This window comes from Danio rerio, chromosome 15, assembly GCF_052040795.2.
Source record: "Danio rerio strain M-AB ecotype USA chromosome 15, GRCz13ab, whole genome shotgun sequence".
In the NCBI taxonomy this organism is placed as follows: Eukaryota; Metazoa; Chordata; class Actinopteri; order Cypriniformes; family Danionidae; genus Danio; species Danio rerio.
The window spans coordinates 4,557,911-4,575,571 of NC_141035.1; the positions used below are offsets into that span (position 1 = coordinate 4,557,911).

General features: G+C 41.7%; 1 protein-coding gene across 1 annotated transcript in view; it reads right to left on the reverse strand.

The window, feature by feature from the left end:
- Positions 1 to 17,661, reverse strand: part of tfdp2 (transcription factor Dp-2) — a gene marked incomplete at its 5' end in the record, with an annotated part of 71,595 nt that overhangs the window by 16,737 nt on the left and 37,197 nt on the right. Inside the window, 1 exon segment of the mRNA NM_198208.1 lies at positions 6,535 to 6,697. Within this exon segment, the coding sequence (NP_937851.1) occupies positions 6,535 to 6,697 (163 nt within the window).

Sequence of the window (17,661 nt, forward strand, 5' to 3'; positions counted from 1 at the left end):
ACGCTAAAACATGCACTCGAAAGAGTGCAGGTTATTGATGGGAAAATCCTCCAGCCTGATAGACCCCTCTCCTATCCGTATTTTGCGGTTATTAATGATAGGGTGTATCGAGTGACCCAAGACGCTCAGACAAAAGAAGATACAACCCAGTTATTAGTACCAAAGAGCCGCCGGGAAATGCTTTTTCAGGCGGCTCATTCTAATCCTATGGCCGGACATTTAGGTCAGGCGGCCACACTAAATCGCCTCATGACCCGATTCTTTTGGCCGGGCATTCACGGTGACGTCAGCAGATGGTGCGCTGCGTGCAGTGAATGTCAGCTGGTAAATCCGCCGGCCACCCCAAAAGCGCCGTTGCGCCCTTTACCAATTATGGAGATCCCCTTCGAGAGAATTGGTATGGATCTAATCGGGCCATTAGAGCGATCCGCACGCGGGCATCGGTTTGCATTAGTTCTGGTGGATTATGCAACCCGCTACCCGGAAGCAGTCGCGCTCCGTAATATCTCAGCAAAGAGCGTTGCGGAGGCGCTGTTTCGCCTCATCTCCCGTGTGGGAATCCCCAAGGAGATTCTCACTGATCAAGGCACCGCGTTCATGTCACGCACGATGCGCGAGCTTTACGGATTATTGGGCATTAAATCTATTCGCACCAGCGTCTATCACCCACAAACAGACGGGCTGGTGGAAAGATTTAATCGCACGCTTAAATCAATGATCCGTAAATTCGTTCACGAGGACGCGAAAAATTGGGATAAGTGGTTGGAGCCCTTATTATTCGCTGTGCGGGAGGTTCCCCAAGCCTCCACGGGGTTTTCCCCCTTCGAGCTTCTCTACGGCAGACAGCCCAGAGGGGTTTTGGATGTTGTTAGAGAGGCTTGGGAGGACGAGCCTTCTAAAAGTAAAAATGAAATTCAATATATCCTGGACCTTAGAGCAAAACTCCACACACTGGGGCGGCTCTCTACAGAGAATTTGCTTAAGGCTCAGGATGACCAACGCCGGCGATATGATAAGGGCACTAAACTCCGTAAATTTTCACAGGGAGATAAAGTACTTGTACTGCTACCCACTTCCAGCTCTAAATTACTCGCCAAGTGGCAAGGGCCGTTTGTGGTCACACGACGAGTCAGTGATCTCGATTACGAGGTGGTTCGTTCGGACAGGGCTGACTCGCGTCAGATTTATCATATTAATCTGCTTAAGCAGTGGAGGGAGCCGGAGGACGTGGCGCTGGCTACGCTTGTTACTAACGAGGATGACCTGGGGCCGGAGAGCTCCGGCCGTGAACGGCCGAGCGCTCTGGTCACCGGGGGCGATCATCTCTCAGCGAGCCAGCTCCTCGACATCCGGCACCTCCAACGTGAATACTCTGACGTGTTTTCGTCCCTGCCCGGTCGTACTAACCTGATTCAGCACCATATCGAGACCGAACCGGGCGTGGTCGTTAGGACCCGGCCGTATCGCCTACCTGAACACAAGAAAAAAGTGATTCAGGAAGAATTGAGTAATATGTTGAAAATGGGAGTAGTGGAAGAATCCCACAGCGACTGGGCCAGCCCGATTGTCTTGGTGCCTAAGACGGACGGCTCGGTCCGGTTCTGTGTGGATTATCGCAAGGTGAATGCTGTGTCAAAATTTGACGCTTATCCAATGCCGCGTATTGACGAGTTGCTCGACCGGTTAGGTGCTGCTCGATATTACTCGACATTGGATTTAACGAAGGGCTATTGGCAGATCCCCTTATCTCCAATATCCCGCGAAAAAACAGCCTTCACTACGCCGTTTGGATTGCACCAATTTGTGACGCTTCCGTTCGGGCTGTTCGGGGCACCGGCGACGTTTCAGCGCCTGATGGACAAAATACTCGGCCCTCACACAGCATATGCCGCTGCTTATCTAGATGATATCATCATTTACAGTAATGACTGGCAGCGGCATATGCAACATTTGAGGGCGGTATTGTCGGCGCTGAGACGGGCCGGGCTCACGGCCAACCCACGGAAGTGCGCAATTGGGCGAGTGGAGGTAAGGTATCTGGGCTTCCACTTAGGTCACGGGCAGGTGCAGCCCCAAATTGATAAGACTGCAGCCATTGCAACCTGTCCGAGACCTAAGACCAAAAAGGAGGTGAGACAGTTTTTGGGGCTGGCAGGATATTATAGGCGTTTTGTCCCTAATTATTCGGCCCTTGTCAGCTCATTGACTGATCTCACTAAAAAGGAGGGACCGGATACCGTCCAATGGTCGGAGCAGTGCCAACAGGCCTTCTCAAAGGTAAAATCTATACTTTGTGGGGGGCCGCTATTGCACGCTCCTGACTTTGCTCTCCCCTTTGTTTTACAGACGGACGCATCCGATCGGGGACTGGGGGCGGTTCTCTCGCAGGAGGTGGCGGGAGTGGAACGGCCGGTGCTGTACATTAGCCGCAAACTCAGCAAGAGTGAGGCTAAGTACAGCACCATAGAAAAGGAGTGCCTGGCGATCAGGTGGGCCGTTCTCACTCTCCGCTATTACCTCCTGGGTAGGGAATTCGTCCTCTGTTCAGATCACGCTCCTCTCCAGTGGCTTCACCGCATGAAGGATACCAATGCGCGGATCACCCGTTGGTATCTAGCTTTACAACCTTTTAAGTTCAAGGTGATCCACAGGCCGGGCGTACAAATGGCTGTAGCCGACTTCCTCTCGAGGGCGGGGGGGGGAGGGCTGCAGGCCGGACGGCTCCCCGGCCTGAGGCGGGCGGTGGGGGTATGTGGAGAGGTAAGCGTGGTCGAACACCCAATCAGGGGGGAGAGCATGCTAGGAGCCCGGCGGCTAATCAGCGGGTCAATCAGAAATGATAAATAACACCTGTCTTTCTAGTGATTGGGCCGGAGAGACTCCCTTCTTAAGGAGAACGGGAGGAGCAGTCGGGAGAGGAGAGAGCACACACACACATACACACCCACGCACACAGTTTGCTAGTGCTGTGGAAAAGCAAAATAAAAGATATTGCTTACCTGATATCGCCGACCCTGTCTTCTTCTTCCCACACAACAACGAACTATACTACAAACACATCATTCACTTTTGAAATGAAGGATTTTTATCATTAAGGGAAAACAAAATTAAAATTAAAGCTGCAAGCAGCAATGACAGGGACCTCGCACCCGGGCTCACCGCCCCCCTGTGGCCTCAGGATGACAGAAAAGAGCGAACAACAATAATTTAAGCCGATATATATAAAGAACCTGAGAAAATCACAGATTTATGCCAAACTTCCTCCTGTCAGCAGGTGGCGCTATAACTGTGACTCAAGATTGGCATGTAGATGCATTCAGTAAAGGAATCTTATCAAACATGTGAATTTTCAGGCAGATCGGACATTGTTTGGCTGAGTTATAAGTCATTTCCTGTTGCCAGCAGATGGCGCTATAACTGTATCTGGATATTGGCAAGTAAACATGTTCATGTCAGGACTGTTATCAAACGTGTGGATTTTGAGGCAGATCGGATAATGCTTACCTAAGTTATAAAAACTTCCTGTTTTGTGGTGAATTGTCAAAGTTTGCTAGGCCGCCACGGACACACCCTTCGACGAAAACTCTAGATCTTCGCAATTTAACATCGTCAAGGCGTTTAGATGATAAAAGCCAATTTTGGTGTTGATCCGATAAAATCCCTTGGAGAGGTTTGTTAAAATACAACCCCTGAAAATGGCAAAAAAGCCACTTTTTTGCCGCAGGAAATTAAAAATATCTGACTTCCTGTTGGGTTTAAGATTCCGCTTTTTTGTAGGTTTTGGCGTGTTTTTCGGTGTGTGCCAATTTTCGTACGTGTGCGTGATTCATAACTCGGGGGCCAGTCCGTCAAAAGTGCATAGGTGCCGCTGTCGAGTCATTTTGCCACGCCCACTTCCGAAACCCATAACAAACTTACATTTTCGCCACTTCTGAGACGTGTGCAAAGTTTAGTGAGTTTTCGGGCATGTTTAGCCCCTCAAAACAGCTATTCATTCCGCGGAAAAAGAAGAAGAAAAAGAAGAAGAAGAAGAACCGTTTCGGTGCTCGGTCCCTAATAAATTTAAACTACATATTCCTGTGTGAAAAAGTGTTTGCTCCCTAAACCTAATAACTAGTTGGTTCACCTTTAGCAGCAACAACTACAATCAAGCATTTTCAATAACTTATAATAAGCTTTTTACAGCGCTCTGGAGGAATTTTGGCCCACTCATCCTTGCAGATTTATTATAATTCAGCCACATTTGGAAAGTTTGAGCATGACCTGCCTTTTTAAGATCATGTCACAACACCTCAATTGGATTCAGGTCAGGACTTTGACTAGGCCACTCCAAAGTCTTCATTCTGTTTTTCTACAGCCATTCTGAGGCCATTTTGGGGATCATCAAGATGTTTTCTGACAAAGCTGATACAAACTTTTATGTTCTTTTTGCTCAGCAGTGGTTTTCATCTTGAACTGTAGAACATGTCAACAGGCCTGTGTCATGTTGAATGTACTTTTTTGCATGTTTATCACACTTTAATGTTTCAGTTCATTAAACAAATTTAAATATTAGTCAGAGATAACACAAGTAAACATTACGCAGGGAATGACGATGATTAGGTTCCAAACTTAAGCGAACTTACTGTATGTTCACACCGAAAGCGGCGAGAGCATCAAAGTAGCCGGAAGTCATTAATTTTCAATGAGAGCCAGCGGCGGTAAGTGGCGAGGAGCAGCGCGGCACGTCTTCCCCAGTGTGGATGTTAAGCAGAGTTGAAATCAAATTAACTTTATGGTAATGAGCTATGACGCGGTTTGGCGGCAAGCAATCAGAATGAAGAAGTCCACCGCTTGAGAGGAGTTTAGAGAACAGACTTGTGAACTTTGGTTCCGACCACAGTTGTTCCCACGGGTTTGATTATCGCGGTCGCCGGATTTTCAATTATTTACAATGTTTTTTCAGGAACATGCATTAAATTAATTACTGGCGAGTTATTGATGTGCATTAATGTTACACCTATATATATTTTTATCTTTAAAAAAGTGTGAATCTCATGCGACGGGTTGTTGCGCGCGTAGTGAAGAGCGGTGTTGTCGCGCGCCTACTGAAGAGCGGGACCGAGGGTGTGCCGCGTCGCGGGGGCACTTTTGATCATTTTGTAAGGGCACTTTCTATCCAAGACTAAAAAGGGCATGTGCACTGCACAGGTTGAGCCCTATGTGTGCACGCGCCTGACGCACAGTTAGGCTCTGCAGTAGGACAATTACCCAAAACACCAGCAAGTCTACTTCTGAATGGCAGAAGAAAAACAAAATGAACTGGCCTGGTCAAAGTCCTGACCTAAATCCAATTGAGATGCTGAGACATGTTATGTCTGACTAATATTTGAGTTTTTTTTTGACAATCTGAAACTTCAAAGTGTGACAAACATGCAAAATATAAGAAATCAGTAAGGGGGCAAACATTTTTTCTCCTCAACCACCACCAACCAGTTAGAAGTTGGGCTGTGCGATATTGAAGAAAAATATGATAGCATGGCTGAATAATGCGATTTAGATACGTATCATGATATTTCTGAAAAATGATATAGCCAACATATGTTTCATATTATTTCAAGTGGAAGAAAGCATCACTACTACTAACTTCTGAAAGTAAACAAAAAGTGTTTGCCCCTTTACTGATTTCTTATTTCTTAGCATGTTTGTCACACTTTAATGTTTCAGTTCATCAAACAAATGTAAATATTAGTCAAAGATAACACAAGTAAGCACATCATGCAGGGAATGATGATCATTAGGTTTCAAACCGAAGCCAACTTGGGCTCTACAGCAGGATGATGACCCAAAACACACCAGCAAGTCGACTTCTGATTGGCAGAAGAAATACAAAATGTAGTGGCCTAGTCAAAGTCCTGACCCGAATCCAATAGAGATACTGAGACATGACCTTAGAAAGGCGGTTCATGCTGGAAGACTCTCTAGCGTGGCTAAATTACAGTTCTGCAATGACGAGCGGGACGAAATTCCTCCAGAGCGCTGTAACAGACTCATTGCAAGGTAATTAAAATCGCTTGATTGCAGTTGTTCTGCATAGGTTTGCTCCATCACAGTCCAAACACATGCGCTATAGGTGAATTGGATGTACTAAATTGGCCGTAGCGTATAAGTGTGTGTGAATGTGAGTGTGTATAAATGTTTCCCAGTACTGTGTTGTGACTGGAAGGGCATCTGCTGTGTAAAACATATGCGGTTGGCGGTAGTTGGTGGTTCATTCCGCTGTGGGGACTCCTGATAAATAAGGGACTAAGCAGAAGTAAAATGAAGGAATGAGGATCTGAAACTTTACAGTGTGCCAAAAAAAAAAAAGAACTTAGTAAGGGGGCAAACACTTTTTCACACTACTACACAGTATTTTAAGGCACTCACATCACTTAGTGGTAGAGCTGTGCAAACTTGAAAAATGTATTAGCATGGCTAAATAATGTGATATTCGATACACAATATATTTACAAAAATAATGTAAAAGAAATGACGCTGTGGTCTGGTACTCACAGAGTCTGCAGGCATCAGACTGCTGGCGTGTGTGAACTCGGCTACCAGCTCATCTGCCACCTCGTTGTACGACGTAGTGCCTTTCTTCTGGACCTTCTCGCACACCTTCATGGAGAAATGCCGCAGGCCTTTACCATTCTTATCCGCCCTTTTCAATCTCTTACTGCACAGACAGAAATAGAAATGTTGCAGAGTTTACATAACATAGTATATGAGGTAAAAGATGATGAAAACTATTTAGATTGTATTTATACAACAGTTTGACGGCATAATCATGTATAAAAAAAAGAAAGTCCCAAAATCCTTTTGTACAAGGAACTACTTTCTTCCGCCATTCATTCCCATCTGCAGCTGATGACAGAACAGCAGAATCCGTTGCTCCTTCACCAATGTCACTTTAGAGCTAGTGTTTGAATGATTCTCTAGCGTCATGTCTAAAACGATAATAAAACAGGTGATTTTGCTCAGCATTTTAGGATTACAAGGCTGAACGGCATGAAATGCCATCAGTCTATAGAGATTGCTCAGTATTTCTCTGTTAGAATCAGGAGATCACAATAATTATCCCCGAAAAAAGTAAAAGCAACGCAATCACTACCAGATTACTGTTGTGTTTGTGATAAGGAAAAAACGCTAAGCAAATGCGGCCATTTCTTCTCTTTCTTTCTTCCCAACTAGTCTGCAGTAACAAAAACAGTAACTCAGGGTTATACAAAGAGTGACCAACGCAAAATACATACATTCCTGATATGCGAGTCCCATCTTACACTCAATACACTACAATTACTACGGTATAAATACAGCATTACAACATACAAAAGAGAGAGATCGACTTAGAAAGTCACTTACCAGTTTAACCACTTAAACTCTGTGACATCATCGACTTTCGCTTTCAGATTTAAAGGGCTAGCGTTGCACCAGACCCCCGTAAGTGATGTCGTTTGAAAGTGTAGAATCTATATTTTATGCATATATGCATCACTTTGGTTTTTATCCTACTGTATAAAAGTTATTTACACTTAAATACACAGTATTTTGGATACCCGAGCTAGGTATTTTACATTGGTTCATTTTCATATTTTTCATATGACACATGTACAAGTTATAGCTCAAATGAAAGCTCTTGCCGGTGCTCATTCAGTTCTAGCATTCTTTTTACTGAATTATATTCATATGCCAAACAGTTGTTGAATGAATTGTGGTGTTTCCATGGCGCAGAAGTGTAAACAATGCATTCATGATCAATAAGCAGCCCCAGATAGCACAGACAGCAGTCATCTCTTACCTTATGCTGTGTGCTTCAGGGCCATTCTCCTCTGTTTTTGAGTTGATGTGCATAAGTAATCCTTTTATATGTCTGATGTGGTCCAAACACAGGGAATTATGTTTGATCAAACAAAAGAATAGTGAAAAATGTAAACAAGGATCGGTCTCTGTGGCTTGTACAGCACCTCTCATCAGTTGGAATGCAATAACTTTTGCATAGATTATGGTAGAGACATTTTTCTTTTTTCCTATGATTACAGACATATGCAGGAAACACCAAAATTAATTACAGCACGCTAGACCACACACAACCTAAAAGGTACACTTTCACATTTGAGTTTATAAAAAAAAAATTACAAAAAGCGCCTCTTTTTTAGGTGTTTATTATAACACAGACGACATATACAGTTATTTTAAACACTTTCAATAGTGTTTTATGAAAATTCAAAGAGTTTTCTTTAAAATGATATCAAATGTTTGCATTTACACCTCTGCATGTAGATTTGGGAAGCTTTTAAATTTGGGTAGGCAAAATCCAGGTGGAAATCCCCATATAGCAGCAGAGTTTAAGTGGTTAATATTGTTTAGATCAGCTGTAGTTTGAAAATACGCTGTTTTTAATCTTCTAAGAGCTTATTATGCGGTCTCTGTCGCCATCTTATGGATGGACAACGCCAACCATCTTTGCTCTGCTCAGCGTGACAGGCTGATGGATGTCGACGTGCTGTATCTCCGAAATTATAAATATTTAAAATAGGCACTATCCTTATGAATAAACTGCATAGTTGCAATCTAAACAACTACATTATTGCCTAAATAAGCCTCAAAAGTAAATTATGTTGTCCAACAGCTGCAATATTAGTCAAACTGTAGTGAGTCTATTGATCTGCTGCCACTATGTGGGCAGAGTAATACACAAGGGTGAAGAGGCCATACGAGTGCTGTTACTATAGGAATAATGCACGGCTATCAGCCAATTACATACGAGAACCAGACAGGAGTACAATACAGAGACGGACACATCCACACACACAGACAAATCTACACACAGACAGCGACTCGCACAGACACACACACGGGCAGGAAGTCTTATGATGAACTGCCGCCTGAAGTGTTTTCATTAAGCAGCACGAGTGTGTTTTCTGGAAATGTATAGAAAGTGAAATGTTTAAAGGACCTCGCCTTGAGCACAAACAGATGAACACACTTCAAACACCTCATGTGTGTGTGTGTGTGTGTGTGTGTGTGTGAGATCCCTTCATTCAACATTTAGAGTTTACATCTGTCAGAACTGTTCCTCATTTGATGATTCTACTATTGAAGCCAAAACACACAAACGCAATTACTCACAATCTAGAAACAGCATGTGACACACCACCATGAGTGTAGTCTGTGTATTTTGTGCTCGCGGCCTGCATGTGTGCGCACATACATTGCAGTGTGTTTGACAATCGTCTGGGTTTTTGGCTCCGGGTCATGTTACTGTAGCAGGATGTGCCACATTCAAACAACAGAGGTGGGAAAACAAGCACATGTGACGCGTGGAGGACTGACTCAATGTGACGCTTACTGTCACACACACTCATTCACTCACTTATGATCAGCATTAGGAATTAGGGAACTGTTGTTTCTGAAAGCAAATCTGGCTTCATATAATGACATGTTGTTGCTGTGAGGTTGCTGTTGTGTTCTGGGTGGTTACTAGGGCACTGTACGATGGTTGTGGCTGTTGCCGGGTGTTTTTTGTTTGTTTGTTTTGTGTGCCTCAACTAGCATGCAAACTTGGCTTGCAAACCCTGATAGGGTGTTGCTATGATGTTGCTATTGTGTTCTGGGTGGTTACTAAGGCATTGCAAGATGGTTTTGGGTGTTCTAGCTTTATTTTGTGTGTGTGCGTGCCTTAACTCACATGTAAATGTGGGTTTTACAATGACAAGGTGTTGCTATGAGGTTGGTATTGTGTTTTGGGTGGTTACCAGGGCACTGTAAGATGGTTGTGGCTGTTGCCGGGTGTTTTTTGTTTGTTTGTTTGTTTTGTGTGCCTCAATTTGTACGCAAATTTGGCTTGCAAACCCTGATAGAGTGTTGCTATGAGGTTATTATTGTGTTCTGGGTGGTTACTAGGGCATCAAAATATGATTTTGGGTTTTCTAGTTTGTTGTTGTTGTTGTTTTGTGTGCCTCAACTTACATGCAAATTAGTTTTTTACAATGACAAACTGTTGCTATAAGGTTGCTATAGTGTTCTGGGTAGTTAATAGGGCATTACAATATGGTTTTGTGGCATTTAGTTGTTGCTGTTGTTTTGTGTGCCTCAACTCACATGCATATATGGGTTTTACAATGACAAGGTGTTGCTATAAGGTTGGTATTGTGTTTTGGGTGGTTACAAGGGCACTGTAAGATGGTTTTGAGTCTTGTCGGGTGTTTTTGTTTGTTTTGTGTGCCTCAATTAGTATGCAAATTTGGCTTGCAAACCCTGATAGGGTGTTGCTATGCTGTTGCTATTGTGTTCTGGGTAGTTACTAGGGCATTACAATATGGTTTTGGGGCGTTTTAATTGTTGCTGTTGTTTTGTGTGGCTCAACTCACATGCAAATTAGTTTTTTTTTACAATGACAAACTGTTGCTATGAGGTTACTACTTTGTTCTGGGTGGTTACTAGGGCATTGTAAGATGGTTTTGGGTGTTTTATTTGTTGTTGTTGTTGTTTTGTGCACCTCAACTCAAATGCAAAACTGGATTTTTACAATAACAAGGTTTTGCTATAGGATTGCCATTGTGTTTTGGGTGGTTACTAGGGCATTGCAATATGGTTTTGGGGCATTTAGTTGTTGTTTTGTGGGCCTCAACTCACATGCAAAACTGGATTTTTACCATTGCAAAGTGTTTGCTATAAGGTTGGTATTGTGTTTTTTGGTGGTTACAAGGGCACTGTAAGATGGTTTTGAGTCTTGTCGGGTGTTTTTTGTTTGTTTTATGTGCCTCAATTTGTATGCAAATTTGGCTTGCAAACCCTGATAGGGTGTTGCTATGATATTGCTATTGTGTTCTGGGTGGTTACTAGGGCATTGGTCTTGGGTGTTCTAGTTTGTTGCTGTTGTTTTGTGAGCACATGCAAATGAGTTTTTTTTAATGGGAAGGTGTTGCTATGAGCTTGCTGTTGTGTTCTGGGCGGTTACTAAGGCATTGCAAGACAGTTTTGGGGTGTTTTAGCTTTTAGTTTTTTGTTGTGTGCTTCAACGCAGATTTGGCTTGCAAACCCTGGCAAGGTGTTGCTATTAGGTTACTATTGTTTTCTGGATAGTTATTAGGGCACTGCAAGATGCTTTGGGTGTTTTATTTGTAGTTGTTGTTTTGTGTGCCTCAACTCACATGCAGATTTGGCTTTATACAATAACAAAGTGTTGCTATAAGATGCTATTGTTTTCAGGGTGGTGGCTGGGGCATCGCAAGATGGTTTGGGGTATTTTATTGTTTTTTGTTGTTGTTGTTGTCCAGAAACATCCGCGGGACTACATTTTCAGAATAAGCTTGGGTTGAAAACGTCCCTTACCACAAAACTGCATTGTTGGAAAGAGAAAACACACAGTACAGTTGGAAGTGTATCATGCATTCATAACCTTTTTTTTGTGTTTGTTTGTTTTTTTGTTGCCATTCACTGACAATTAGACAGGCTCATCCAGTTCATCAAACTCCATCTTTTAAAATCTGAATCGGAAATGGAATTAACCAGTCTCCTCTTTAAAGCTGGCATATCAGCGCGGAGTTGCAATAAAAACATGATTCGATTCACACCCTCTGATTGTTTCCCAAAACATAGTGGCTTTTGCTGTCAAAGGCAAGTGGCATTTAGAGGCTTTTGCCAACAAACTGTTGTTTCTGAATGGGTGGACGCTGCGATTTAGATGATTTCAAGCAAAACGTGCCTAAAGCATTCGCTAAATGTCATTAGCTCATTTTTGGCGGAAGAGACGTTTAGCAGCTTTTGCATCTAAACCAGGATCACGTTCCTGGAGGTACGGTGCCCTGCAGGGTTTACCTCCAACTTGCCCCAACACACCTGCCTGGGTGTTTCAAGTATGCCTTATAAGACCCTGATAAGCTTGTTCAGGTGTGTTTGATTAGGGTTGGAGCTAAAATCTACAGGACTCCAGACCTCCAGGTACAAGTTTGGTGATCCCTAATCTAAACCCTTCAACTGGACTGCCTAAAGTGCATACATAAGGAAAATAGAATAAGGAAATATCCGTTGCAACATCAAGCAGCACAAAGAGCTGGTTTTAACGTCTAAAAAAAATGGAAGTGAATGAGAGCGAATGTTTCGAGCCAAAAAGATTCCAATGGCTGTGCCCAGCCCACTCATACATCAAGAATAAGGTCAATAGAGTACCCATAATTAAACTCTTTGGTGCCCTAGCCAAACTGATTCACTGAATTCTGGCGGGTGAACATACGCATAGGTAAACTTTGGATTTGTATGCTGCTTTCACACCAGATGCGGAACACGCAGATAAATCGCGATATTCGCGCGTAAATAGCCACGTGAACATTTGAGTTTACTCACTTCATTCGCGCGTCAAATCCGCTTCATTCGCAAGTCAAAATCAATTCAGAACAAATGCGGATTTGAGTGATGGGCAGGGCTTCGGTCTGCCCGGTGACTCTAGCTTCATTGCTAAATGGCTAACATGGATTTTATGAAGAAAATAACAGTGTTTATGTGCTTTATGAAGACTGAAAAACAGCGTCGATACGTTTAGGGCCGTGTCTGAGTCCACTAAATCCTTTCAGAAGTGTATCCAGCTCTATGAGCTCATAAACTCTTCCAGAAACTTAACCTGGATGATGGAGGCTTTCAGCTGTGCTTTTGACTGAGCCCAGCCCAGTTTGATGAACTTCTTGTCGGTGTCGGCTGGAGGATTTTCCCTGGGACACCGACAATAGGCGAAACGTCACAATCATGCCCCCACAAGAGCAAGCTCCTGATTGGTTAACGCGGTGTGAATGTCAGCTGAAGTTCAGATTTTCGAACTCGAGTGATTCGCACGAAATGCGGGTTAAGAGCGTCAAACATGCAAAATGCTCAATTCGTGCTCCGCCATTGACACCGCGCAATTCGCGTCATTCGCGCGTATCGCGCCGCAGGATGTCTATTGGCGCGTTTGCATTGACCTTACATGTAAATCAATCGCGCTTGACGCGCGTTCCGAGTTTGGTGTGAACGGCAGCATCACTAGCATCAGCCATTTCTGTCATTAGTCTATGATGCACCTGATGACCTACACATGCTTTAATGTGAGCAAGTGCTTGTGTTAAGTTATGTTAATAAGCTTGAGGTCCAGTGGTGTGTCAGATACACACTTAAACGTGAATGATGCCCAGGAAAATTCATTCACTGGATTTCTCCCTTGCTGTATAAATAGCACAACTGCACTGTGGGGAGAGTTATGTAACCGCCGCTCAATGATGGAGAGAGGTGTGGAGAAACAGGAGCTACATGGGGGATGTGTGTGTGTGTGTTTGCAGCAACAGTGGCTGATTGGGGTTTCAGTCGTCAGGACAAATTAGTTCCAGACCCCCAGCTCACCGAAATGTGCCCCTAATTGTCTGGAAGTACTGCAGTGCTGTGAGAGAGAGCTGCGTGAGTGTGTGACGGTAGATGCGACACGTGCAGGTCCTCACGCAAAGCTCTGGTGTGTAACATACAGTACATGCACACACACACACACGCTGACTTCTGCTTAGCAACAGCGCTCAGATGTGTGTGTGTGTGTGTGTGTGTGTAGCCATGAAGAATGTTTCAGCATCAGAGAAATGCAGTCTCAGGAAAGAGGAGAGAGAGAAGATGGAGGGCTGGAGGAGAGGAGAGGGGGAGGGAGATTCATCTGACCTTTCGCAGGAGAACACGCATCTGCCAGAATGCAGCAAAAATCAGCAGAGGCTCAGGAGAGTCGCAGAAGGGTAACAGTGCGTGTCTGTGTTTCTATGATGAGGAACTGTGAGCAATTACAGACAAATGCTATTTATAGTGGATGGGAAAAATATCTTTATCGAATGCAAAAATAAAAGTAGATGAAGTGTGGAATTTCTGCACCATTAGTGCTGCTAGAGCGGAAGTGTAAAATAAATGATGATATTCAAAGGGTTCCTGGGTAGGTTTGCACCAGCTGTTCGTAAGTTCGCTCGTAAAGGTGTTGTATGTAAGTCTTTAACTCTTCTAAAGCATAAAAATACAATAGTATGTTTCAGATATTTAGGAAACATGCTAAGTGAACATACTTGTTTATCTGAAAAACAATGCTTAAGTCAGATATTCTGCTTTGAGAATGTGCATTACGTGCTGGAACGCCGGTCTTTGTTTTGGTTCTTTTAACCCACCCAAAGTATAGTATAGTTCACAACCCCGGTTGTGCCTTGGTGGAAAACAGTCTATTTCATTCATTCAGTCAGGAAGGCTCTCAAAGCATGCATCTGCGACCGAAATACAACCTCCGGTGGACAAAAGAAGACTCTGAAATGAGACACAGATTCAGAGTTCCACTTGAGGTGGTTATTAATTTGCAAATAATAGAAGTATTACAAATGTAAACATTAGGTGAGGTGAGCAGGTTCCATTGTAACTGTGTGTCCTAACAACACACTACATGGCAAGATTTGCGGTGATGATCAATTTGGCTTTTTGCACAGACGAAACACGACAGATTTAAATACAACCGTTCAGAAGCACAAAATAGTGCACTCACTGCATTCCAACAAAGGTTTATAATCTAATCAATACATATTAAACCGCTTTAACATTGTTAAATGTACATGCTGAATCACTGATGTGTGTTGGTTTGCACTAAGTCACAGTTCTAAAGTTCAATTTTAAATGGTTTATTTTAATTTCCGGATCTGAGGTGAACTATCTGCTGCTGCTTTCAATAAATGTCATGTTAAACGGCACTCAAACTCATATTATTATCATTTAATACTGAATAAAGCACATGAGGTGCACCTGAGGTGACCATGGTTTTCTGTTGTTCAGCGGCAAAAAACAGAAGCCGTTTCTAAAATATAAATTTCAGGCGTTGGTTAGGACAAAAATATGCAAAAAAATTACTTTAATCGCGTGTTGTTGCTTTTATTTAGAACACAACTTAAATCAGACTTCAGGCTCGCTCCTGTTGGTGTCGTCAATCTGGCAACTTGCATTTGCGTGTGCAATACTTAGTTCAACCACTGGGTGTCAAACTTACATACTGCACTTTAAACTGGAATGTAAAGTCCACACCAGAGGCTTAGTAACTAGTAACAAAATTTGTTCTTTCTTTAATTACACTACATGGTATTAGGGCGAAATGTAGTCCATAAAGTAATGGGTGACTGCATCCAATAAGAGCCGTCAAACTGCTTTAAATTCATGTATATATATGTATATGTATATATATATATATATATATATATATATATATATATATATATATATATATATATATATATATATATATATATATATAGAAGAAAAGTAAATTGTCCATGCACATGTAACTGCTTCATTAGGGAGCCGATCTTGATCAACCAGCTCACAATATTCTGAAAAAATATTAGCAGAAAGGTAGTTAACATGTAAATATAAGCTATTAGATATGCCTGTGCCACACACACACACACACACACACACACACACACACACACACAAATGATTTCTCTTGCAGTCATGCATGCTTGAGACTGATTTTAAAGTGGGATATAAGCATGATAATGAATGGATTAGCTTGTGTTAGAGGATTTTAAATATTATACATAGACACACACACACACACACACACACACACACGCACGTTGGTATTAGTGATTTACTGGAATTCTACATGGGTGTATTGTATTTCATACAATCAAAACCTCTAATTATGTGTAAGGAAACCGGAGGCAAAAAAGTGGAAAGTAAAAAGATTCTTTCAGGTATGATTTTTAAGTAACTTAATTTACAAAAACACAAGATATGTCCTTAATATGTCCATAAACCACCTTAATAAAACAACAAGTAATGACCATGTCATTACGCAAAAAACTGTCCTTGTAAACCACCAAAACACACAAATAAAAGCACAAAGCTAAACATTCTACCTAATATTCTAAGGATCATTTATAGAAATGTTGTAATATGCTCAAAACATTTGCAAAAAGGTAGTTATGATGTAAATATGAGCTATTAGATATGCCCATGTCATTCACACACACAAAAATGATCTCTCTTGCAGTCGTGCATGCTTGAGAACGATTCAAAAGTGTGATATAAGCATGATAATGAATGGATTAGCTTGCGTTAGAGGATTTTAAATATTATATATAGACACACACACATGTTGGCATTGGTAATTTACAGGGACTCTCCATAGGTGTAATGTATTTTATACAGTAAAAACCTTTAATATGGCCTCCCCAACCTTACCCCTAAATTAACCCTCACAGGAATCCTGACGCAAAATTAGAAAGTAAAAAGACTCTTTTAGGTATGATTTTTAAGTAATTTAAATAACAAAGACATCAGGCATGTCCTCATAAACCACCTTAATAAAACAACTAGGTAATGCCCATGTCATTATACAAAAATCTGTCCTTGTAAACCACCAAAACACACACATAAAAGCACAAAGCTAAACATTCTACCTAATATACTAAGAAATATTTAAAAAAAATGTTGCAATATGCTCAAGAACATTTGCAAAAAGGTAGTTATGATGTAAATATGAGCTATTAGATATGCCGGTGTCATTCACACACATATAAATGATTTCTCTTGCAGTCGTGCATGCTTAAGACTGATTCAAAAGTGGGATATAAGCATGATAATGAATGGATTGGCTTGCGATAGAGGATTTTAAACATTTTCTATAGTAACACACATGTTGGTATTGGTCATTTACAGGGACTCTCCATAGGTGTAATGTATTTTATACAGTAAAAACCTCTAATATGGCCTCCCCAGCTTTACCCCTAAACCAACCCTCACAGGAAACATGAGGCAAAATTTGAAAGTAAAAAGACTCTTTTAAGTAAGATTTTAATTCTTTTAAATCACAAAGACATCAGGCATGTCCTCATAAACCACCTTAATAGTACAACTAGGTAATGCCCACGTCATTATACAAAAAACTGTGTAAACCACCAAAACACACACATAAAAGCACAAAAGCTAAACATTCTACCTAATATACTAAGAAATATTTAAAAAAATGTTGCAATATGCTCAAGAACATTTGCAAAAAGGTAGTTATGATGTAAATATGAGCTATTAGATATGCCCGTATCATTTACACACATATAAATGATTTCTCTTGCAGTCGTGCATGCTTAAGACTGATTCAAAAGTGGGATATAAGCATGATAATGAATGGATTAGCTTGCGATAGAGGATTTTAAACATTTTCTATAGTAACACACATGTTGGTATTGGTCATTTACAGGGACTCTCCATAGGTGTAATGTATTTTATACAGTAAAAACCTTTAATATGGCATCCCCAACCTTACCCCTAAATTAACCCTCACAGGGATCCTGACGCAAAATTAGAAAGTAAAAAGACTCTTTTAGGTATGATTTTTAAGTAATTTAAATAACAAAGACATCATTTATGTCCTCATAAACCACCTTAATAAAACAACTAGGTAATGCCCATGTCATTATACAAAAATCTGTCCTTGTAAACCACCAAAACACACACATAAAAGCACAAAGCTAAACATTCAACCTAATATACTAAGAAATATTTAAAAAATGTTGCAATATGCTCAAGAACATTTGCAAAAAGGTAGTTATGATGTAAATATGAGCTATTAGATATGCCCGTGTCATTTACACACATATAAATGATTTC